Consider the following 27,495-nt stretch of genomic DNA (forward strand, 5'->3'; position numbering starts at 1 on the left):
AAATAGAAGTTATTATTAAAATTTACAAAACGAAACAATTATTGTTTCACTCAATTAGGAGTTCTTAACTTAAATAAACAATTCGACAACAGTTCATTGACCGTCTGTTTAATGGCTGTTATTTTTAGATATGATTTCAGTAAATTGAAATTAGTTTCTTACGAATTATCTAGATAATTTTAATAATAAATTAATACAAACATTTGTTAAATTTTATGATAAATAAATTACTTTTGCTAAACTGGAAATGAACGTTGTATTTATTTATAATAAAAAAAAATCCAGAATGAATGAAATGACCGTATTATTAAAATTTTTTATTAATCATGTAAATACATATTTAAATAATTATACTATAGATTCTTATAAAATTCAAGAAAACCGCGTAATAAGTTCCGTTACTGACGAGTAACATCCAGATATTAATACTATCAAGTAAAATATAATAAGAAAAATATTTTTCCATAGAATATAGTTACACTTTCCTAGACCTCTATCCCACTTGTGCACAGTTTGCACAATAACTGGTATGAAAAGGCCAAGAGTTGAAAAGAAAATGGCACCCACTAGCCCAATAAGCATTTCCAAGTCTGGTACAGCTACTGCCAAAATTACTGGAAACAAAAAAAAATATGTTTTATAATTTATGTGATAGTTATTTATGTATATGACCGTTTTATAGTAGTGATAAAATTGTCATTAATAGAGCAGATTGTATTTGTATAAATATTTTTCCCGTCTTACTAAGCAGTAAGTCTTAGTTAGTATTACGAAAACTAAACTCTTTTATAAAGAAGAAGAGCTGTTTGTTCAAATGAAAAGTTACAACGTAAATCCAAAACAATACATGGTCACATAGTGACAAACTTCCGTAATACGTATATAGATATTGTGTCAGTGGAGAATGCGCCTTCGACTTGTGTAATATTTGAAATTGGAACCATGATAAATACATACATGTCTGATTTTTTTTTTTACCAGAAAATGATTATCAATAGCACTAGCCCCTGATAATCTGACTCAACTTATTTGAATTCTATGTAAAGTTGAAAATTAAGTTATTAACCCGGCACAAAGTTATGGCATAATTAGAATTTAAGTTGGAATTCCAGAAAGGATTTTGGTCTGTCCATATTGTTTTCATTTGGTACAACGTTTATGGTACGCAAACTTTATTTCTTCGTGTATTACTAATGTTTGGTAAATTATTCTCAAGTGACGATTTTCGAAGATTAAAAGAATTTCCTTTTTCCACTTACAATTAATTTTCGCATCAATGAGCTGAACAGCTTATATTTATATGAGGTAATGATGCTTCAATTGTGCCTAAAAATTATTTTAACTTGTTAGGTGAAATGTATAGCCATTTCGGGTTCCTATCAGAATGATATTAGTAATATAGTATGATATAATTTTTTTAATTTAACATCGTAAGATGAATGCGTAAGAAATAAAGCATATCCATGTTCATTCGTATACCGTTCGATATGTGATTTATAAAGAAAGGAAATTTATATAGTAATTTTTCTTACTGGAGACCTTTTCTTTCGCACGAATAACTTACGTATTTGAGTAACCATACATTAAGATTCACCCTGTGTTTTTCGCGAAATACGTGCTCAGAGAAACGAATAGATACATCGCATCCAAAACTAATATGAAATAGAAATTTAACAATCAAAGGCTACTTCCATTACAGTTTGTGTGTAAAAATATTCAGTGGTAAGGTGAGAAACGTCAAAGAAAATATAACAATAGGAATGAGAAAGTGTGAAATTAGAAAAAAGGGTCATCTTTGATACTTAATATATGTTTATTTTGTTTACAGTAGTCCTTGGAATTATTTTTTGTGAGATATTCATGGACGAGTTTTTTGTATTTGGTTTTTCAAATAATGTGTTGACTAGATAGAAACAATTTGAAATAAATAAGAGACTCGTAGTTTGTTTAGTTTCTGTATTTATATTGATAAATTATATTTTGGTATTTTTGTATTTCATGCTATTAAACAGTTTAAAATCAAATTCAAAAATTAAATTATTCAAGTAGGCTTCAAAATCATTTTTTAATAGTCATTTTAAAAAATAAAAATATTTTTTTAATTGTCCGCCAATCCGCAGTGCAGCAGCGTGGTGGATTAAGCTCCAATACTTCCTTACGGAGAAAGGTCTATGCTTAGTTGTTATTTATTTATAATGTTACAGGCTGAATCGTTGTTGTTGTTAACTTGTTTTAATTAATTAATTGTAGTTAAAAGTGATAATTTCTCGTGTCATCTTAGTGTCAATTTATGTAAATTCAAAAAAACAAAAAACGAAATAATCCATAATCCTTGTTGAGTCTGGTTAAAAGTACTACTACATAGCACTTTTTCTTTGTGGGCCGGTGTAATTCTAATCATGTGTTAACTGTAATGTGCACATTAAAATTAGAAAATGTTTCAACATGAGAATGCTATGCCATCACTGAATAATGGTGACATTTTAAGGGGAGAAAATGGGACAGTCAAATCGTGTAGTCAACGAAGCCGCAGCAAAAAACTAGTATGTACAAAATCATTGAAAAGTTTGTGTATGTATGATGACGGATGATGCGTCATTGTGCTAATAGGCTATCGTTGATGTGACAAATGTCTCTAGGCTGAAACTAAATATGTTTGTGGTGGTCTGAGTATTGCGCTTCCGGACTAGCTGACATAGTACCCTATTTATCGGGAGGCTTGAGTGTAATTTATATATATTGTTTGTTTGATTAACTTCCTCATTTTTTTTTTCTACAGAATGTCACATTTTAATTCATAGGAGCGTAACCATAAACGTCAAGATATACCAAATGTGAGTTTCAAAAATCAAGATTTCATATATTACAAAGTTAAACAACATTCTTAGAGACAGCTATTAACCCTGGGTTGTACTGTTTGGTTACATCTACAGATTAACTCTTCATACAATAAATAATGTTGAAAATTATTTTTGTCAAAAACCAAATTCATCAGTATTTTACAAAGTCGTTCTTACACGAATAAAAAAAAGAGTGTATTAGCTCCGATGCACAACTGGAGTTTACTCCTTCAGATTGACTGTCTAAATAGGAACAAAAGGCTTACTAATCTAAGAAAAAGATTAATACGATATCAAATGGTAAATAAACGTATCAAATAACGACATCTATCAGAACCCTAATGGGCTCCGATAGATGGCGTTAACGAAATCGTAACGAGGTCATTCGTTCAGCAGATTTTACCCTTCATATTTTTTTCATACCGGGAGCCTTATATGAAAATCGATTCATAAAGAGTAAACTTTTTAAAGTTAAGAAACTACATTAAACATTATTCAGACTAAATGGTTTCTTACATATACAAATTAATCGACCTTCAAAGCCATCAGTTTCGTTACAAATCATTATTTTCACAAACATTATTGTTGTAAAAATGACAATTTCAGTATTTATAGCGATTTACTTAAATAAATTATGTCATAGCTTACCAGTGAGCACAACACTTAAAGATCTCATCAAAATCTGTCCTCCATTTTGGAACCTCTGACTTATTTTGCTCTTTAGTCTTGTCCACAATATATCCATTGGCGCATACATTTGTAGAAAATATGTGAAGAAAACTGCTACAGCAACAAGAATTTTTGCTGCTAGTGCTAATCTGTGAATAGAAATATTTAATACATAATAATACATATACATAACATGTTCTTAAGTTAAAAAAAGCAAAATTTTCAATTAAATAATGAATGAATTTCTATTTAAAAATACTTTATACATAATATAGTGAACTAATTATATGTATTGAATATATACAACAAAAATAATATTTTGATAAATAGCAATAATGCGTGTATGTTATAGAATATTATTGTGTAGGTAAAAGTGACATAGGCTATATTTTAACTGGAGAAAACTGGTCATTCAAAATCGTGTAGAATACATGAGCGAAGCTGCGTGGTAAAGCCTTTTAATAACAAGCTACATGCGCCAGATATTCAATTTAGATTTTCTTTTATTATAAAATCTCGCGGCAATATATCTTTCTTTTTTACTTCATACATATGTTGGATACTAAAGTAATATATTCGTCGTAAGCGTTTTCCACATATTTTATGTAGCCTCATTCGAAATCAATATTCTTTGGCTTAGTATTCGTTGAATATTAAAAAGTACTTTTACATTCAAGAGAGATTTAGATATCAAGCGATTTATTACATATGTGATCCAGTCTTTATTTTAGTTTTATGACCTGAAAAGTCACACTTACATGTGACATGTTGATCTTTATATAATATCAATTTATAACGCTGTACGTTACTCTACTTCACACGGCGTGCTTCCTATATAGCGTAATAGTAGGTGAGATGTCTGATGTATGGGAGTGTGAGGTGGTCTTAAAAAATAAAAAAGTTTTGTTAAACTTAACTTGATCTAAAGAGATTAGATACTGCTCAGTTATAACTTAATTTAAAAGTTCTATTTAAGGGGTAAAAGTTTATCTGTGGTTGATAGCTGCTGTCATCTCGTGATAATTTGACAGTTCGTGAATAAATTACGTGTATGAAACTACACTCACGGTATGGACGGAAGAGGGAGGAAAATCATCTCATATGGGAGAAAAGTTGAAAAAGTGTCCAGCTGTACACTATTAATAGCATTTCGAAAACCTTCCACAATCGCGCTGGTGTAGACAAAGGGTATTATACAATTATTATAAGGAAGCGTGCACCGAGAGTGATTTTATTTCGTAAGCTGTGAATAGTACGCTTATTTATTTATTAACTTTCAATTTTATGAACAAGTATCTGAATAACAGAAACCTAACTCTAATAATATTTGTCACTTCCTTTAAGATTGACCTTTATGTTAATGTAGCGTCACCCTAATTCAATGCAATTCGACGGATACTTTCTGATATATAACGATGATTATCCTCCCCTCTACTTTTTTAGAAATCGTTAATTTTGTATTACATTTTATGAGAAATAAATAAAATGATGAAGTCTGCAAAAGAGTAGGTACCGCAGTTACCAGTTAGAAATTTTATATGCAGGTAACAGGGCTTTATTTTAATTGAGCTCCAAGACATTTCTTCGAACACGTCAGACAAAACTCAATTAAAATAAAGTTTTAATGAAATACTACGTAAACTGTTTGCAATGAAAATTGTTTGGTAATCAAAAGCCGCAATTCATCGAATATTTTATTATAAAAATATCCAAAATATAACCAAAAGCAGGAACGCTTACGACTGAAAACTTAATTTCTATGAATTAAAAATAATTAATCGTGCTAAGTAACAACATTATTATTTTCTATAATTTATAATTATGTTTTTATTTTAATAATTTCTTGTATACTAGCTGTAATTGAGACTTTGTGAGTGATTGCCATTATTTTCATGAAGCCTTTAAAATTACGTACCTAATCTAGTTTGAGATGGGCCGTTGCATTCGAGGGATTTGTATATTCTGGATTTCAATGTATTTGGATTTTAATCGGAGGGTCAAGATTGCAAGCTATTTCTGAACTAATAAATCAAAGACATTGAAATATTGAAACTTTTAATACCTACTCACACTTCATCTTCTGGCAGGTTCAAGGTTATGCTTCCAAGTACATCGTTTCCATACTTCAAATACCCAAATAGTCCGACCACAGAGTAGAGACCGGCAACAAGACACATCGTTATGTTGAGGACTCCAGGGCAGCCCAAGAAATGTTTAGGATTTGCCATTTCATTCTCAACGGGCATTACAACATTAATGCCTTCCATTGCAAATATTGCTGTGCTGGAAATAGAAAAATTAAACATGATTATGAAGACGGTTTAACTAAATTTCTTTTTATTAGATGTCCTACCGTATTATTAGTTACTAAAAAAAGTTTATGTTAAACTAATGTCTTTGAAACAATAAAAAACGATTCGCAGAATTTAAGAAAAAAAAATATTTAGCTTTGTTTAATCTCAGATAACTAATTCTTAGTAAAATTATTTCGAATTAATCTTTCTGATAATGATAATAATTTCTGAGCTTCGCGGTTTCACCCTCGTAATTTCTAATCCCGCGGATTTGTTGAGATAAAAAGTAGCCCATATGTCAATCTAGATCTCAATCTAAGTATCAATTCATTACGATCACTTCAGTAATCAGGTTTCGCGTGAAAGAGTAGAAATAAAAAAAATTGGATATCTGTAAAGTTGGCTTACGGATGATAGTTTAACGTGACAACGTGATAACAAAACATCTCTTCGGACGTCTTCGCCAATTGAGTGGAAGAGATAGATGCACTATGTGTCATTCTTTTTCGTATATGCCACTGGCGTTCATCGATTTATTAGATGTAGTTACGTTAAAAAAATGAATGTATATACATTTATCCATCCTCACAAACTTACACACACTAATATTGTTTTTTACATCAAATAAAAAATAAATATTATAAATGCTGACATCGGATATCACTTGATATCATAATATCTAAAATATTAATATTTATATTAATGTTTAGGTTTAATGAACCAGTAGCTTTGATGAAATTTTTATGAAATTATACCGACTATAAAGTTGTTATTCTGTTATTAAAATCTCGAGTTACTTTTAATTTAAAACATGAAATATATTATCGTAAATATAAAATTGAAAAGTATTTGAAATTTTCTTAAGATTCTGCAAATTTGTTTTATAATGTGAGTGTTGGCTTTTATATTTAAAGACATGCCGTTTGATTATTTGCTGTGGCCCACGATTTCGTTCAACAACCTCTATTAAGAGGAGTGACATAATTTTCAACAAATTCACCAGCCTATTTCATAGGTAAAAAAGCAGATCTTTCGTAGAACGAGGGTAAATTTATTGGTTTTTGGGAAATTTGGCAAGCCAAGTCAAATTTGCATAAAAAATTACGTTTTCTAATAAGGTTATATTTAACCTTGACAAATAAAAGTGTACTTCTGTGGTTAAAAGCAAAAACTTTTAATTTTAAATTTTTATTACAAATACTGAAACACTAAACTTTAATAAAATTATATAACTTATTTGAAAATTTGACTATCATGGAAGTGCGATGTGGGTCCAAATATTGTACGAAAGTTACGTTAATTTTGACTTCTGCTGTATCAGCTTCTCATGAATTTGTATTTTCAACACTAACTTTTAGTGTCACATTTGTGTGACAACAAACAGAGGCTTTTTGATATAGGATCGTCATTTCATCACACTGGATTTTCATATATTTTTATATTAATCAAAAAAGAGATTACCTTAAAAATAGAGGCCACTCCATTACATTTGTCACCAACTCCTTATCTGACGTATCCGGAATATCAACGAAGGTATAATAACAGGTGATAGCAAATGTTAAAAGAAGGCAAATGTTAGCTAGCATTGAGAAAGGGACGAGAAATTTGAGATGTCGCACTTGGGTAAACACGATTAATGGTAACATGAGAATTGCACAGTAGACTTCGACTGGAAGAACGTGAGATGGGCAGAAGTAGTCGAAAATCTAAAAAGAAGAAAAAGCTCAATAAGCTCATAGTATTAATAAAATAAGAAAATTTACCACAAAACAATAACAACTAAATTACACAATATTTTATTTCAATATATATTTAAATTTAGTCTTACAGTAAAAACCTACTTAAGGTTTAAAGTGTAATGTATTATAACAATAACAATAATAACTGAGGTCAGCCACAGCAGGAAATTTCCTGCTCAAAATCTGGAGCAGCCCGACTGGGGAAGTACCTCGACCTTAGAGACGATCACATCTAAATAATACTGTTTTCAAGCAGTAATTTGTTCCTGTCGTAAGTAAGGTGATCAGAGCTCCTGGGGGATTGGGTGTAGGGTCGGCAACGCGCTTGCGATGCTTATGTGTTTTGCAGGCGTCTGTAAACTACGGTAATCGCTTGCCATCAGGTGAGCTGCACGAGTGTTTGCCCACCTAGTTGTATTAAAAAAAGAGATAAATATAAGTATTCAATATATATTATGCGCTATTAGCTTTATTATAGTTTTAACTATTTTATAAGTAAGTAAAGCCAAGTGGAGATGAAGTGCAGGGAAAGCAGTAAATGTTTTATAACTGAATAAAACTTAGGAGTTTATTCGCTTAAGCGCGTTAGTGCACCATCAGTTTTATTTGGTAAAACTCTTTTAACTTTAGAATTCTTGTACAAAGAAAAAAAATGTAAAAAAGTATGAAAACATTTTAGGATTTGTGTAGTTAAAGAATAAAACAAGTTAAGAGGTATAATTAAATATGCTAAATAACTTTAATTTATTCGTATCTGAGAGGACATCACGCAAGGTCGACGTTAAGATGCGTTTTTAAAGGAGTCAAAATATCATCTGAAAATATAAATGAATAAATAGTCGACGTTAAAATGCGTTTTTAAAGGAGTCAAAATATCGTAAATATAAATGAATAAATATAAATAAATATCTTATAGCACATACACGGGCGTCTGTTCCTAAGGTAAGCAACTTAATGCTTGTGTTATAGGTAACAGCCAGCTGATACAGCTAAATACTTTTTTTAAATAAATATACATAGAAATATATGAATATACTAGCTGACCCCGCAATCGTTGTTTTGCCATATATGTTATTAACCCCCTTTAATCCCTCCCCCTTATAACTTAGGAGTATGAAAAGTAGATGTTGGTTGATTCTCAGACCTATCCGATATGCACACAAAATTTCATAAAAATCAGTCCAGCCGTTTCGGAGGAGTATTGAAACTAACATTGTGACACGAGAATTTTATATATAAGATAAATACAAATATTACATCCAGACTAAGGCGGGAATCGAACCCGTAATCCACGGAGCAGAAAGCAGCGTCACTACAAACTACGCTAACGAGCTAGTTATAGTAATATTGACTTCATCCTACGAATTTGTAACACAGTAAGTATGACTATTTTTTGAAATATCGAAATAAAACACTTATTAGTTATGCTTATTTTTATAGTCTGTATATATTATTCAGACTTATTCATTCGAAATTAAGAGAAAGAAAATACTGTGAAATTTGTACTATTGGAATTATAATCCTTGTACAGTTGTCGTGGTCAGTTATCATTTTATTATGATAATGTAGGCAACTAGGATAAAATTAGTGTTATTATAAAACTTTAATGAATATTGAATTTGTATTAATTCACGATAAAAGTGTTGTTAATTGTACATAATTACAAACAACATTTGTTCCTAAATTGCTGTTAACTATTTCGTTAATTTTCTCGCAACAATTTACTTTTTAGGTTACACAGTTACTGTGATCATTATTACAAAAATTCTTTAAACGAAATTGCGCAAAATGTGCGTTGAATCGTATTTTGGTATTTATTATAAATTTAGGTAAAATAAATGTTTATGTATGTTATTTTTGCTATTCATGTGTAGTATTGGTGTCGCAAGAGGCTACTATGGGATAACAAAGTTCGACTACACCGTGGAACATATGAAGCCGACCGATGGCGGGGTAACCAACTGCTGGCTTTGAAGTACACAGGCCGAAGACGCGCAGCATCGTCTTCGGTGCGACAAAGCCAGCCCTGCGTTCGCCAACTCGCCTGCCCAGCGTGGTGAATATGGGCAAAACACACGAGTTCACGCCATAATGTCTGTCGCGAACTTGGGAAGGCCTATGTCCAGCAGTGGACTGCGATAGGTAGAAGTGATGTGATGATGTTATATTGTACTGATGACACAAGCCTATTAATGAAATGATTTTAATATTATTCCTAAAATCTATATTTATAAGTTTTGTGTCTTATAACAGTAGTGTTGTGACCATTTAGATGATAGTTGATTAGATAATTTTCTAATCAATTAATCTAATATTTTATAAGTATTTTTTTATAATTTTTTTTTTTCGTATTCTTTAGCTAGCCTTTATCCTCATGGTCATCAGAAACCATGGTAATTTAAACCTTGCGCGCAGAATCTTTCAGTTCAAAGAATATTCATTGTTCCATCTTTTATTATTAATGAAACTCACGAACTTCTCCACGAGTTGAGACAAATTTTGTGACGCGTGCCCACGTAATACATCAACGAACGTGGCTGTTTATTTCCATTCTCTTTACTTGGAGGCCTTTACCCCAAGGTCTTAATCAATCAATCAATCTATTGGAAAAAATTAGTACAAGTACAAGTATTGTTTTTTTTTCATACAACCAGGTTGGAAGACAAACGTACGGCTCACCTAATGGTAAGCGATTACCGTAGTTTATAGACGCCTGCAAACAGAAGCATAGCAAGCGCATTGCCGACCCCAATCCCTTGATCCCCAAATATGAGCTCTGGTCACCTTACTCACCACCGGAACACAAAACTGTTCGAAAGCACTGAATATTGTTTTGTTCGTTATAAAATCGTATTTATGTGTATATGTTAAGATAATTTATAATTCAATATATTTAAAGATACCACAACTGCAGGAAATTTTTAACAATTTATCAATAATCCAAAAACAGCCTTAGCTTTCTGGTTTTAGCATCTTGGTTCATACAGTTTTACTAACATCGAAATGGGTAAGATACTTTTAGCCAGTACTGGGATATTAGAAATCGTTTCAGTTAAGCTTATTATTTATTACTTTAAATTTTATGTTACTCTTCGTAAATAAGGAAATTAAGTGCTACATAAGAAAACATCTTCCTAAAATCTTGAGTAGCTCGACTAGCGAAGTCGATACCTCATCTCCACAGAAGCCTAAGAATACTTCTTTCAGGAACTGTTGTCTAAGGTGAGTAAGTCAGAGCTCATGTGCGTATACTCTGTTATTACAAGCATTCATAGACTTCGGAAGCGCTTGCAATAAAGTGTACTCTAAGATTGATGTAGTAAGCAATATTAAAAATTTCCTAGTACGTAGTGTTTTAATATTAGATATAAATTACTTACATTTTTCAAGGAAGCAGCGATAAAAATAACGTAGACACTTGTGCCACCAAGGCAGACTCCAGCCATCGCGTAATCTACAAAGTGCCTGAGAACAAATGAGATGCATTACAAAATAGCATAAATTTTGAATAATTTATTTGAAGGGAAAAAGTTTTCCATAAACAATTATTATGATAACTGCATTAGCGTTTCCTGTGATAGTGGTAAAAGTATACTTTATGGTTCTATTAGGTTATTACTCAAAATTTAATTATCTAGAATATAAATAAAACATTACGCTTCTCCGCCAAACTACTCCAATAACATTAAAATCAAGGCGACCAAGAACGTGTTAATTGACGAGTAATAAAGGACATATAAGTGTTTATGCGTCTTTTTCTCTTTATTAGCAATTAGCTGGACCCTGCGCGCGTTGCTACGCTTTTTTTGGTCGTACCAACTCAGAAACCTTTGTGGGCTCATGCACAACACTTTGCTGAAGATCATGAGATGATCAAATGCATAGTTTACGATTCTATAAAGGACATACTGACAAACATTCATTTTATCACTAGATCGGTAAATAAGCGCACGGCTCACCTGATGGTAAGAGATTACCGTAGCTTATAGACGCCTGTAACACCAGAAGCATCGCAAGCGCGTTGCCGACTCAATCCCCAATCCCCCAGGAGCTCTGGTCACCTTACTCACCAACAGTAACACAATACTGCTTGAAAACAGTATTATTTAGCTGTGATCTTCTGTAAGGTTGAAGTACTACGCCAGTCGGGCTGCTCCAGATATATATAGATAAAGCATTATAAAAATACATCAAGAATATGTACAAAAATTTTATTTTATTATTTTTGTAGTTAATGAAACGTCAAAAGATCAGAAGGAAATTAATATCGGTACTAAAATGTTATTATATTTTATTCTATATAAAGAATAAACGCCCCCTCATTTTAATAAAGTAATAAGCGTGCGCGCGACTGATTTACCAAAGACTAGTAAACGATTACGATATGTTGCTAGTGATACAGACTCAACATTATCGGTAAATACAGACAAATCTTCGTCAAAGTTCTAACACAAAATATGTTAAAATTGTTAACTTTTCGGGTTAGAGATTTTACAGTTACTACTTCTGTAAAATACATTAACTTAAATCGTTACTGTGCAACCCGGGCGACTTACACCAGTCGTCGTTTCATTTGATTTTGTATTATCTCCTAAATCATGCGTCAGAAAGTTTTTTTCATTCGTAAGGATTCGTACATTAAGAGTAATTCCATAAAAAACGTTTTAATTTTATGTGATTATTAATTTGTTGCAGAGTTATTTCAAAACTAATTATATCCTAATGTTAATCAAAATAAAATTATTGATGAACATAAGCCTCTTTTCCCGTGTAGAAGAAGAATCAGAGCTTAATCCACCACGTTGCTCCAATGCGGGTTGGCGGATATATTCCCTGCTATGAGTAACGATCGCTATCAGGTGTACATGATAACGACCGGGACCGACGGCTTAACGTGCTCTCCGAGGCACAGTGGGGAGACCCACAAGTACTGCACAAACACCCAGACCACGGCAAACACCTTTAATTGTATTTGTATGGCCAATAAAAATATTTGTCATGTTCGGGGATCGAACCCGCTCCCGCCAATAAAATCATGTCAAGGACAATTTTGTTAAGCTGGAAATAAGTTGGAAACACTTTCTCTTCAAATTTACGTTGTCATTTTATTCTAACTTTTTGGACACTTACAAATATATGTATAACAATTTGGGGATTTTCAATAAATATATAATTCTGAAATAAAACTTTTGAAATTAGCATATATTACTTCAACTTCTTTTGGTTTGATTATGGCTTTCGATCGCGATTTTTTAAATAAGAATAGACCCCAGAAGGTCTGGCCACCTCACTCATCATAGGAATATAACACTGCTTGAGAGTATCGTTAATTAGTTTTGATCTTCTGTAAGGTTGTGGTACTACTAAAGACGGGCTGTTCCAGAATTTGAGCAGGACCTACCTAAAAACCAATGAGGCTAAATGCAATGATATATTATTATTATTTATTTTGATTATTGATATATTATAGCATATTTACAATTGCAAAACAAATCTCCACCACCATCAGCTCAGGTTTTTTTTTTTCGTATAAAGAGTAATCAGGATTAATTTACTCACACATCACGCTATAAGAATTAATTTCAATATTATAAATGGAATAAAAACGAAATTAAGGAAATTCAAAATGGTATAGAAAACGAAGAATGTATTAATACGGTATTTAGACCAAAAAAAAAAAAAAAATACCTGACGAATTCCGTATACGGTCTCAAATTTTTCGGTCCATGTTTGAAGACCTTCACACAAGTGTCGGTATAGCTCAAGGATCCTACACGGCGTTCCTTGCATATATCCCTTGAAGTTTGTACCTGGAACATTTACCTTTTGTTTTAACCAAAATTAAAAAAAAAGAAGATCCTATTTCACTCGTTGCTGATAAAGGGTTTCCTATTAGGTAAAAAATTAGAAAGTAGCAAAAAAGTAGGCTTCCAAAGTAGGCTCTACTAACAGGTTAAACAGATCCTTAGATTCTATTATTACCTAGACTGATAAATTAACTTCCTACTATACTTCCATGCCTATTGTATAATTCTATAATAGTTTGCCTGTTTATTGAATTGTTACTGGTTATAAGTGGATTGATCCGAATATAAGTAGTAGTACTAGTAGTTCAAGTAAATAAAATAGAGTAAAGTAGTTACTACTACTATTGAATTACTATTCAAGTTCGAGTTTTTGTTTTTGCCGGATATATTTATTCCCTACTGTAAATAACGATCGCCATCAGGTGTATATGATAACAACCTGGGGAGACCCACAAAGACAGACATATTTGTACCGCCGGTGTTTAGGTGCGTCCATTGCACAGGCACCACTACACAAGACCGGTTGTTATTATTTTGTCGTAAAAGACTTATTATGTTGTCGATGACACAATAATCATCTATTGTTTTGTTAAATCTTCATGGCACAAAGTCATCATTCATATAGTTAAAAGAAATTACAATTTTCTCTGTACAGTTCTTTAAATATCCTTTAAGTAAAAACCTTAAAAGGTAAAGTATATGGATCGTTAAAGTCAGCTTTTATTTAAAAAGCATTTTAGCCGTATTAAAAACTTATTATTAGCTTTTTTATGTCTGTTCGAGGGAAAATCGTGTAAAAAATTTATTATTTATGAAAGCATAATTTATGACATTCATAAACAGTATCCAATTATTTCCTTATTATACCCATTAAATTCAGGTAATGTATCGCCTATTAAATAACACGAGTATTAATAATCTTAATTTTATAAATGATTATAAGTCGCACCTAATTTACGGCTATTAATTTCAATTTTATAGAAAGAAATACTAGACTTATTTGCGAATTCAGCTGTTATAACTTAGCAGTATGTATAATACATAAAAATACAAAATAAATACATTCAATATCAAGGTCAGTGACCTTTTAAGGTAGGCGATTTAAAGCTTATGATTTACTACCGGCTGATACAGGTACATACTATTTGAAAAATGTTCGCTTAAATTATATGTATCATAGCAAGAAAAAAGCTATAATAACGCCAATTACACTAACGTGCAGACAAAGTAAAGTAAGTATAGCGGTAAAATGACCAAGTGCGTTCTGAAGTAGTTTTTGATGAGGCTGTCTGTCGGGTCAGTTGGCATTGAAATAACATTGAAAATATATCAACGACCGTATGCTTTGATCTTAATGTACAGTTGTTCATTTTTTATATAAGTTATTATATTTCTTTATATACTAGCCGACCCGTGCCCACTTCGTTGGGCGTTAATTATTATCTTTACGATGCAATTATGTTGTGTTTCAATTTTGTCGACGTCTGCTAACGCGTGCACGTTAAGCCGTCAGTCCCGGTTGCTATCAAGTACCTGATAGCGATCGTTACTCATAGTAGAGAATATATCCGCCAACCCGCATTGGAGCAGCGTGGTGGATTGAGCTCTGATCCTTCTCCTACACGGGGAAAGAGGCCTATGCCCAGTAGTATATACAACCCATGTGTTCACAAAAATTATTTTACATCATAGTTCTTCTTCTTCTTCTTAAGGGTTAATGGCTTTCGATAGTGCCAAATGAGCACAGTTGATTTCGCCAATGTCACGTAGAATGGAGAATATACGAAGGAGATTGATCGGTGCGGTCGAGATTACAACCTTCGTTAGTTTATTTAAAAAGTATATCGGAAATAGTAGCAGTTAGTGTGAAATAAAATATCTCTTCTACCTCATAGTTGTCTATGTTCTGTATACGGTGACACTATATTTTAGTGACACAGTATATTATTAAGTGCCATAATTTTTTATCATTATCCTATAAAAACAAATATACTAAATTGCCATCAGTACAAAAAGAAAACGTTATTATATTTAAAAAAATGAATCAATTTACGAATTTATCAATCTCAACGTATGCAAAGATAAATTCCGCCGGCTGCGGCGCGATAGAATGACACGGCAAAACTAGACCGTGAAATTTGGCTACCAAATTTAACTTAGGAGGCCTTTGTCCAGCTGTTGTCTGCGACGGACTGTGAAATGTGAGAATGGGTGTGTTTTTTTTTTTTTGTTTAAGTACAGCATTTTAAGCAAATTTTATTATACATATATATACGTAGAGCCCATTTTAATTTTATAAATTATGGCTTTAGTGGTTAATTAATTTTTTTTTTACATAATCAGTTAATTTAGTTGTATAAAATTGCACTATGGGACGGGGCTATTGATACATTTCGACAATCAACGTGGATTATGAAACGAAACTATTTTTGTTCAGAAAATAAATAATATTTTGCGTTGAGGATTACGTGTGAAATGAAATTCACTACACACACACGTGTACACTACACCCGTATGGCCATAGCGTCAAAATTACTTCATCAAAATGATCGCAGTATTAGTAAAAGCATACATACATTTATACTTTTACATACATATAAATGTAAATTTATTTTTAAGTAAAAGGTCTTTACGCACGCTTAAATTAGGGAGTAAGCTAGTGAAGGCGTGACGAGAGCGTTACGAGTAATGTGATCGGGCGATGCAAATGGAAGTTGAGAGGGATATAAGTTAGTGAAGATAGAAAGAGATAGAGAGAGAGTTACGTTTCGTATATGACTAGCCCGTTGGCGCAGTTTGTAGTGACCCTGCTTTCTGCTCCGAGGGTTGTGGGTTCGATTCCCACCCCGAGTCTGGGTGTAATATAAATATTTATTTATATATTTATATATGTATTATTTATAAGTATGTTTATCGAAAAAAAAAATATGTAGCTATATACCAGTCGGCTGTTACCTATAACACAAGCATTAAGTTGCTTACTTTAGGAACAGACGACCGTGTGTGTATTGTGTAAATATTTATAATATTATTATATTACTGTAGGAGCTAAAGAAGTTTTACTTCATTCGTGTGGTCTAAAGCACACTCGTTCGAAAATATTTTTTTAGGCATTTTGAAGAAAATTCTATTGTTTACTTATATTATATACGTTATACAAAATAAAGTAGGGAATTAATTTCTTGTACACGGTCATTCTCCAATTCGGCGTTCTTTGCCTAATTACCGTGACGTTTTTTATTTTTCACTGATTTGACTTAAACACATTAAAATATGAAACAAATCAAAAATACGAATTCAATAATTAATTTGGCATGTAACAGTTAATTGTGGTTTTCTAGATAATGAGACTTAAAAAATTTATGGGTACGGTAATTAGAAATTTTTTATATTTAATGTAACGGTAATTAGAAAATATGCTGTGTGGTTACGGCAGTAAGAATATAGCCACTCCCTCTCTTCCCGTGAGTATCGTAACAGGCGACTAAGGGATTACACAGTTCCACTACCACCCTGGAACTTGAAAGTGCCGACCGATGGCGGGATAATCATCCAACTACTGGTTTTGAAATACACAGGCCGAAGACGGGCAGCAGCGTCTTAGGTGCAACAAAGCCAGCCTTGCGGTCTCCAACCCGCCTGCCCAGGGTGGTGACTATGGGCAAGACAAGACAAGACACATGAGTTCACGCCACGTTTTTCTTGAAATATATTCTCTCTTGCCAGGACAAATGCGACTGTTCTCATCTTGCTCTACAAAAATTTGGACGTCTTGTTTGGTTTTCTCTACAGTAGTCCCTATATTATTATTATGTAAATACTTTGGTTCTATTTCTTTATCATGACTTTGTTTTGGTTTTGGATGTAGCGTGTAATATTTCAGTCTTAATGCTTGCTTCCTGTACTTTTCTTTTGCTCTTCTTAGCTCTATTGTTTTGTCTCAAATATGAAATTTCTTTATTTGTTTTCTATACATGCCTTCTAAATAACAATAAGAGTGAGATTTTTTTACGTATCTATTTCTCGACAGTTATCTTTGAAGATGGTGAAGTTGGTGTTGAACACAAGGAAGACGCTCGTTCCGTAATATTCACACTTGTATCTTTATTTTCGGTCAAATGCTCATTATTGATTAATAATAAAATAACATACTTTCAGTAGAAGATGATGACAGAGCACTAGATGGACGCGGCGTTGATGTGGTTAAAGAAGGTTTAAAATTTGGTGTCTTTTTTAAGGGAACTAATTCTTTTTCAAAAGAAGTCGACTGCAGAAAAATTTCGTCTTGCTGATTATCCTCTTTTTTTGATTTGGGATTTTCGGGACAATTTTGTACTCTTTTAGTGTACTTTTTAGCGCAGCGAGTATGATAAATCATTAAGATGTGGTGTGACAAAGTTTCAAGAGGATCTGTTATATTGTTATCAAGCACCTCTATATCTAAGGTCACTTCTTCCTCGATTGTTTTCAATTTTCCCTTTTCCTTTTGTCTTTATAGTAAGCTCTGAAATTTTCTCTACTTCTTTTTTGAGTTTTCTTCCGGCTTTTGGTGACATTTCGCAGATAGGCAGTATTTTTTTATTTTTTTCATTGTACCCTTCTTTCTCCTTTTTTTTTGATTGCTAATACAAAAAGGGGCATTTTTAATTCGTTCTCGGCATTGTCGCGCGGCAAGCCTTCTATTTTCTTTAACTTCCTCTTTGGTCTTTTTAGGTTTTCCTATCTTATAAATTAAATAATTTGACGAATATAGACATATTTACGGACAATAATAATAATAATCTACGAAAACCGCGCTAAACAAGTATTACTTTTTCATACAACGGTAATTATAAACATATGGTAATTAGTATACGGTAATTAGAAAACGATAAATTTTCATAAAAATGTTTAAAACCGACACAGTTTACAAATTCTAGCTTATTACAACGTACGGAGGCCAAAGTACTGTCTCCATTTACATGATTAACTTGGTTCTATCTTAAAAATCTAGTATTAAAATAAGAACAACGGTAATTAGAAAAGTTTTTAACCAAGGCTACGGTAATTATATACTCACGTGCTTCATTGGCGGTACACTAACATGAGAGTCATACAACTGCTGATGGACCTCGGTACACACTGAGGAGACGTGATGCGTACGGTAGTGATATGCCAAATACTTTTATTTAGGGATGTGCACTCGAGAACAGCAGAAGTTACGGCAATTAGAAGTTTCCATTGGACATACGATTACTTCATAATAATTATTTGTAGACTGGTTCTATTGAGTTGATATTTTGTTATGCGATACACGCTGCTTAATATCGTTTAAAACGTTGAATGGATCAAAGTAAATCTATACGCTATAAAAATTACAAGCAAGTTTTAAGATTAAGTTGGTGTGTGGACACGCCACGGTAATTAGAGAACAGAGGTTTTTTGAACATAAGTTAAATTAATTTAGTCTTAATTACTTAAAACAGAAGCCAATATTTTTTTTACAGCTAGGTACGGATGCTATCTAAAATATATAAAAAAGTGCATGATTGAATATGATGATATAACGGTTTAAACAAGCCCGGAAACGAAAAATTTGCTAATCGGAGAATGGCCGTACAATGCCAGCGTTCTTATTTCAAAAATTTGCAGTACGCGTCAAAGACGAATTAAGGAGGAAATTTATGTTACTTTTTTGACGTCCAGCATTTTTTTTTAATCGTATGTTGACACTCAATAGCAATAAAGATTTTATATCTTGCGATAAATCAAATGATTATGAATGTTCTAAAGATCTCGAATAAAAACATTATTATTACTCTTTTCGATATAGGGTATGACATTTATAGTGAATTGAGTCGGACATAATCTTCGTATTCGTTAAGGAAATTTGAATGATGTGCCTGCTATTAAATACACTGTGGATTATAATGAAAGTTTTTTTTATACAACTAGGTCGGCAAACAACTATACGGTTCACCTTCAGCGGTTATCGTGGTTTATACACGATATACTTATACAACAGAAGCATAGCAAGCACCTACCCCTAATATGCTGGAGCTCTGGTCATCTTACTCACCGCAGTAAGCAAATACTGCATAAAAACAATATTATTTAGCTGTGATCTTCTGTAAGTTGCATAAATATTATATATAAATATTAAGTAAAATGTGACAATATTATTTCATTTGGGTTTATTCTTTCGTTTTTGTATTATTCAATTTTTATTTTTATTTATATTTATTTTCATTAAAAAATGCAAATTGGTTAAGAATGTTGAACACATTTTTTAATATTAAATCTTAAAATTGATACATTCGTTTACTACATAATTCAAAAAGAAGATATAACCAATACTTTTATGAAATTGTGAAATACATGTCTGTTCAAATTAGTTATAGATTGAACTGTAACGATCCGAATCAAAGTAATAAATCATGTATGAAAATATTCCGAATCTCAGAAACAATAAACGAAATAAGGCACCAGAATATATCGATATGGTAATGAGGCGTTCAACCCCAGCAAACGCAATAAAGCTAAGCTCAAATCGAAAAAGTACTATTGAGTTGAGCGAGGACGTTGTCAAATATACACACGCAATAAAATCATTATGATGTTAGTTTTATATATTGAATACTTATATATAACCTTAAATAAAAAAATATATCTGTAAAGTTGTTTTACGGACGATAGTTTAACGTGACAACGTCATAACAAAAGATCTCCTCGGACACATAGACCAATCGAATGGAAGAGAGATAGTTGCGGCGCAAGCGTAAAATGAGCGTAACGCTACAATGTGTCATCCTTTTTCGTGCGTGTATTCGGCCTTCACCTATTTATTAGACGTTGTCACGCCAAAACTGTGTGGCTACGGCATTAAAGAATACAGCCACCCCCTCTCTTCTCGTGGGTGTCGTAAGAGGCGACTAAGGGATAACACAGTTCCACTACCACCTTGGAACTTATAAAGCCGACCGATGACGGGATAACCATCCTACTGCTGGCTTTAAAATGCACGGGCCGAAGACGGGCAGCAGCGTCTTCGGTGTGACAAAGCCAGCCCTGCGGTTACCAACCCGCCTGCCCAGCGTGGTGACTATGGACAACACACATGAGTTCACGCCATTTTTGGCGAGAAGTTGTGGAGGCCTATGTCCAGCAGTGTACTGTAGATAATGCAATAGGCTGTAGTGATGATGAGTGATGTCACGCCAAAATGTTTTGTCATATTTTGTAGGTACTTATGTCACTATTGGCAGAATAATGATAACCTATTGGATTTTCGTCTATTTCTGTATACTAATGGGATATAAAGTACACTGACGTGTAGACATGATTCATACAAGCATTGAAAATATGAGTAAAAATGCGTGGCTAAGCAAGTATTATTTAAAAAGATAAACAAGTATAAGCGGCATATTATATCTGTGTTGTAACACGTGCATTTGATTTATCTTCCAATAGATATAATCGCATTCGTTTACATAAAGCAATGAAATTTAAACTCGTATAAATATTTTTTAAAGATTTATTGTGTCATTTTCATTGATATAGGGATTACTATTTTCTATTTTATTTTCGCCTGTCATATATACTCGTATTTACCTTCATTTAACATTTAGTGTTTGGATCACGTTGAACATGTAGATACCCAAACGGCATATCCAAAATATGTCGTTATAATCGACGATATAATCCAAAATAAACAATATGTGTATATATATATATATATATATATATATATATATATAATAATAATAATAATAATAATACACTTTATTGTACACCAAAAACAGAAATAATATATATCAAAGAAAGAAAGAAAATATTGACAATATATTCATTAGGTACAAAGGGCGGCCTTATCGCTAAAAAGCGATCTCTTCCAGGCAACCTTAGGGCAAAGGAAATGGTCTAGCGTCAGCATAGGTGTACAAGTTACAAAAAAAAAATTATTATAAATATTCAAATAATTAAACATATACATACATACATACATAAATAGATACATAAATACATACATACATACTACATACTATACTAGATACATAAATACATACATACATACATACATACATATATGTATCCATTATAATTATGAATTACTTGTTTATTGTTGAGTTTGAAGAAAATGCTTCCAAACAGTCTTTTTAAAAAGTGCAGGTGTTTGTACACGTCTGATATTCAAGGGCAAGGTATTCCATAAGCGAGAGGCTTGAACTGTAAAAGATTTGTCATAAAAGGAAGAGGAGTGAGAAGGAATTTCAAGAAGAAAATTACTGTCAGAACGAAGACAGCGTTCGTGAGAATCACCAAGGAATTTGAAACGTTCTTTCAGATAGGAAGGGGTAAAGGGATTAAATAAAATGGAGTAAAGTAGGGTAAGGATATGAGTATTCCTGCGAAGGCGAATTGGGAGCCACTTGAGTTTTTTGCGAAATTCCGAAATATGGTCATATTTGCGTAGTCCAAAGATAAATCTTATACATACATTCTGAATGCGCTCAAGCTTATTAAGCTGCTCCTCTGTAATGTCAAGATAGCAAGTATCAGCATAATCAAGAATTGGTAATAGGAGACTATGTGCAAGAGCAATTTTAGTAGGAATGGGCAGAAGATTACGCAATCTGCGGAGAGACCCAACCGAAGCGAACAGTCTGCGACTAATTTCACATATTTGAGGACCCCAAGAGAGATGTTGGTCAAAGATAACACCTAAATTTCTCACGCTTTCGCTATATGGAATGGTGAATCCATTAAATGTAACAGGAGATAGCTCAGATTTATCAATGCGGCTGAGCAGTCTGGAGCTTCCTATAATAATAGCTTTCGTTTTATTTGGATTTATATTTAGGCCATAGGCTTTACTCCATTTACCAATGGCTAAAAGGTCATTGTTTATACGCGATACACACTGAGATAGGTTATAAACAGTGGAGTGAGAGTATATCTGGAGATCATCTGCATAGAGGTGGTAGAAAGAAGATATTACATTACAGATAGAGTTTATAAATACTGAAAACAAAAGAGGGGAGAGCACGCCACCTTGCGGGACACCGGTATTGACCATTGACCAATTGGAGTATGAGTCATTCAATTTAACTCGCTGCCGGCGACCCTGCAAGTAACTAAGAAACCAATCAGCAACTTCAGGAGATATGTTAAGAGAACGTAAAATATCACATAGTATATCAAAGTCCACGGTATTAAAGGCGTTACTAAAATCGAGTAACGTTAATACCGTGACCTGTTGGTTTTCCATATTTGATCGTATATCATCAGTTATTTTTACAAGCGCAGTAGTCGTACTGTGACCAGGACGAAAACCGGATTGCATGGGATTCAACAGACGGTGTTTTAAAAGGAAACTGCTGAGCTGTTGATGCACAAGCCGTTCGAGTGCTTTGGACAGAAAAGGGAGGATGGAAATAGGACGATATTCGGATAAGGACGTCGGATTAGTTTTTTTTGGGAGAGGTACAATTTCAGCATCTTTCCACATCGATGGGAAAGTGCAGGTAGAGATGGAAGTATTAAAAATGGATGTAATTACCGGTGTTAGTATATCAAGGAGAGGAATGATCATTTTCCGACTAATGCTATCAGAACCAACGGAATTTGAAGTTATTGCTAATATATTCTTCTTAACATCACATTCAGAAAGCTGATCAAGAAAGAAAATGGGAGAATCAGGAACTGACAAAGCTGAAAGTTGATTTCTTGTATGGGCTTTAGTTGCACTATCTATGGCAACAGACGAAGAGAAGTGGAGATTTAACTCGTCAAGATTAAGATTTTGAGAACTATTATCCAGACGCGCTTTGCCAATTCCAAGAGATTTAAGAAAATTCCAGACTTTGCTAGAATCTTCTATATATATATATACACATACAAATACATAATATACATTATATATAAATAAAACGGGGATCTGATGATAGGATCCCAGAGAAATCGAGGGAAACTCGAAAATCCGCATAACTTTTTACTAGGTGTACCGATTTTGATGATTTTTAACTTAATCGAAAGCCGATGTTTATCATGTGGTCACATTTCATCGAGATCTGATTACAACTTTATATATATACGGTCGAATTGAGTAACCTGCTCATTTTTTGAAGTCGGTTAAAAAAGACTTCATCCAAACCGGTAGCGAATCATTTTAACTCTCTCTTCTACTAATCCTTCATTCTAAAAATACCAAGCTAAGCTCGGTCACCCAGGTACTATCATATTATACTATTAACAACCGCTTTTAAATATGTAGTGGTCCGTGCGCCCTGTAGGAGGTGATTCGCGGGTTCGATTCCCGGTCGAAATGTATATTTGTATTCGTGCAAGTATTTGTTTCCAGTTTGGATGTCTGTTCTTGTCGTTGGTCCGGTTGTTATCAAATACTCACATACACTCGTTACTCAAACTAAGGAATGTATCCGCTAACCCGTAGTGGAGCAGCGTGGTGGCTGATTAAGCTCCGACCCCTATCTCCTACATGGAGAAATCGGCCCAGCAGTGGGATGCTCCAGGCTGAATCAATCAATCAATTATAAGGGACGCTTTTCTTTATTTTAGGATTTGAGATAGTATTCCAAAAGCGCTTACTTATTTATCTGTGCTGGATGTCAGTTTAAAAAATAACTTTAATTGCCATAATTTATACTTCATAGTTTTAATACGACTCGAAAATATTTTTATGAACTTGGTTGTGTAACCTACATTAAGTAAAAACTTGTCCACACTGATAAGATCAGTAGAAATACGAATGAACATAAACAGACACTATGTAAATTTCTTATCTAAAGATATTTAAGTTTTACCATTAAAGTTTACTTTAAGACTGGTTTAAGGACCTAATGAGTACACGCATTCACTAATAAAATACAGTGTTTTTAAGTAACTGCGCAGTTTCTTGCCGATTCTGGTCTGCAGAATCTACATCTGAATTGTTGATAGTTTCACTTTTAACTATAGTTAATTAATTAAAACAATATACAACGATAATATATATAAACGAAAAATTACAAAAGTTTATTAAACATTATACATATTTACAATTCAAAACTTAAGAACTAAATATTTACAGATAGTTTTGGTACAAATCATGTCCGCGTGGAATTGTGCCAAGAATGCTGGCAGCATGTCCCCGTTGAATCGCTATGCCGATTCTCTGGGATAAACACACACACACACACAAACACAAACACACATCGGGCAAAATGAGTATAAACGTTCTCATGCTTGACATTTATTTTATTTATTTATTTATTTACAGAAGAAAAAAAGATACAATTTATGTGATAAACAGTGCAGCAAAAACAATGAATAGTTTAACAGTGCACTGTGTTTCTAAAGTAATAATACTAAAGTACATACTATATTATTTACTAACATAAAAATATGATATAAAGCTATACAAATATAGATTATTATACATGTGAATATAATTGGAAAGAAAAAAAAAATAACATTAAGTGGTTAAAAAAAAAAAAAGTAATAATCATAATAAAAATAATAAATGTGGTCATGTCAATCTCTCTCTTTAAGTTGTTCTAAAAAGAATTTTTTAAATATGTTTTTATAGTTATTATTTTGAATTTTTTTTTTAAATTCTATGGCAGATTATTTATTAGGAAAGGAATAATATATTCAAGCGTACGTTTTCCATAAAAATTACTATGCCTAGGTATTTTTAATGTGTGATTTGTAATATTTCTTGTTAGTTTATAGTGACTCATTTTTATTTGAATGTTTGAATTAAAATATTGTTCTATTAATAATGTATATTTTATTTTAGTGTGTATTGGCATTACTTTGCAGTAGTTAAATAATTTCAAGGCGTTGTTTTTGTATTTATTTCTTATGTATATGGGTACGATTGTTTTTAAGATTCGTAATTGGAGATGATAGATTCTATCGAGATGTGATTTAAATGTAAGACCGTAGGTGCTTAGTCCATAAGATATAATAGATTCACCTAAAGATTTATAAAACATTAATAGTATTGAGAATGGAATTTTGGGTTTAATTATGGTTAATTTGGCTAAAAGGGCACGTAATTTGTCACAGACATTGTTTATATGTTCTTTCCAATTGAGGTTAGTATCTATAGTAATACCAAGGTAACGCTGAGTTTTAACAAAGTCAATGTGGTTACAGTTGCAGGTACCAGTATATGAATTATGAAAACATTGATGGCTATGTGCAGTGATTTGTATGTCCCCAGAGAATCTATTTTGCGTTGAGCTTATATAGATGGCTTTTGTTTTTTCTCTATTTATTACTAGGCCAACATCATGGGACCATTTTGAAAGTTGGTCAAAATCATATTGAATTTTTTTAATTGCTTGTTTTATATCATGATGGGCCAACAGAAGACATATATCATCCGCATATTGATACATTTCACAGGTTTTTACAACGTTTTTAAGATCGTTAACATATGTTAAGTAATGAAGGGGTCCTAAAACTGAACCCTGTGCAGTTCCTTCTGTTATTGCTATTTCGTCACTGAGGGTATCAGTAATTTTAACGCGATATGTTCTATTTGAAAGATAATTATAACACCAATTTAGAAGTGGGCCCCTGATTCCGTTATTTTCTAATTTTTCAAGAAGAATGTTATGTTGTAGAGTATCAAATGCTTTGCTATAATCTATAAATATTACTAAAATGTGCTTTTTATCGTTCAAGTGTTTATTTACAGAATTTGAAAATATTGATAAAAGTTGTGTAGTACTTTTTTTTGGCTGAAAACCGAATTGATTACTATATAATATGTTATTTTTATTATAGAAATTTTGGATTTGTTGATGAATGTATTTTTCCGTTATTTTATCAATTATTGGTAAAATAGTTACAGGTCTATAATTATCATATGAGTCAAAGTTTCCTTTTTTTATTATAGGTCTTACAGTACCTGTTTTTAAATATTTAGGGTACATTCCTGACATGACACTACCGTTTATAAATTTCACAAGAATTGGAGTTAATTTTTCACATAGTTCTACGATATCAACTGCGCGAATATTATCTATCCCGGGTGCTTTTTTAGTATTGAGTGATTTTATTATTTTAGATATATTACAATTGTCGGCTTTAATGAATCTACATGTAACATCAATTGAATTTTTATAAATATTTTTGTCAAGTAACGGTACTTGACATGTATTTAATATATTTTTAACGTTATTATTAAAAGATTTTGCGAAATTATTAGAAATATCTTTGATCGAGGCATGTTTTTTATCGAAGGCTTGCAGTATAAATTCATCTAAAGATTTTTTTATCCTACCGGTAAGTGTATTTAACAATTGCCATAGTTTTCTGGGGTCATTTTTATTTTTAATAATTTCATTTTTATAGTATTTATTTTTAAAGTGATTTATTTTATAATTAGCATAATTTCTTGCTTTTTTATACTCAATTCTTAATATCATATTATTAACATCTTTTTTCCATTTTCTATATAATTTATCTCTAAATTTACATGCTTTGATTACACTTTCATTTATCCAATTATTATGAGTACGCTTCGGATTGGTGTTTAATTTTATTTCGACTTTTGATTTATCATAACAATCATTAATTCTTTTATTAAGTTGTGTGTAGATTTCTAATGGGCATTTTATATTTTCAATCGCTTTCCAATTAATATTTTTTAAAAGGCGTTTTAGGCGGTCGTTTTTAATAATAGTGTTTTTTTTTGTTTTTTTAGTGTTTGCTTGTATATATTTGTATAATATTGATGCACAACTTGTAACATCCCACTGCTGGGGATAGGCCTTTTTCTCTAGGTAAGAGAAGAGTCAGGGCTTAATCCATCACACTGCCCCTATTCGAGTTGGTGGATATATTCCACACTATGATAAACGACCCCGATCAGTTGCCTGAATTTTTGCTTACTAAAAATAGAATTTGACATATAAACTCAAACTAGATTATTGAAAACGGCCGTATGATGACAGCTTTTATTGGGATGCATTGTTGTATCATATCGACATTGGATTTCTTAAGATAATAGTTTTTGCGTTATAAAACTCAGCACTAAATAATGCAACTCTAAAGACATTATGCAACGTATGATGAATTCACTCAAACTCGTTTAGAAACACTTATATAATAGAAGCTGTTCTCTTTGGTGTTTACATTTGTATGTAGTAGG

At 32.3% G+C, this 27,495-nt stretch overlaps 1 protein-coding gene across 1 annotated transcript in view; it reads right to left on the bottom strand.

Annotated features, from left to right (window-relative positions):
* Nucleotides 1-304: 304 nt before the first annotated feature.
* LOC123670440 (proton-coupled amino acid transporter-like protein CG1139) overlaps nucleotides 305-27,495 on the bottom strand; it is a 57,245-nt gene continuing 30,054 nt past the window's right edge. Inside the window, exons 6-11 of the mRNA XM_045603936.1 lie at nucleotides 13,231-13,352; nucleotides 10,923-11,007; nucleotides 7,265-7,509; nucleotides 5,580-5,792; nucleotides 3,489-3,658; nucleotides 305-614 (exon numbers count right to left, since the gene is read on the bottom strand). Of these exons, the coding sequence (XP_045459892.1) occupies nucleotides 373-614; nucleotides 3,489-3,658; nucleotides 5,580-5,792; nucleotides 7,265-7,509; nucleotides 10,923-11,007; nucleotides 13,231-13,352 (1,077 nt within the window). The 3' untranslated portion in view covers nucleotides 305-372. The remainder of the gene's footprint in view (nucleotides 615-3,488; nucleotides 3,659-5,579; nucleotides 5,793-7,264; nucleotides 7,510-10,922; nucleotides 11,008-13,230; nucleotides 13,353-27,495) is intronic.

Source organism: Melitaea cinxia, chromosome 4, assembly GCF_905220565.1.
Source record: "Melitaea cinxia chromosome 4, ilMelCinx1.1, whole genome shotgun sequence".
NCBI lineage: Eukaryota > Metazoa > Arthropoda > Insecta > Lepidoptera > Nymphalidae > Melitaea > Melitaea cinxia.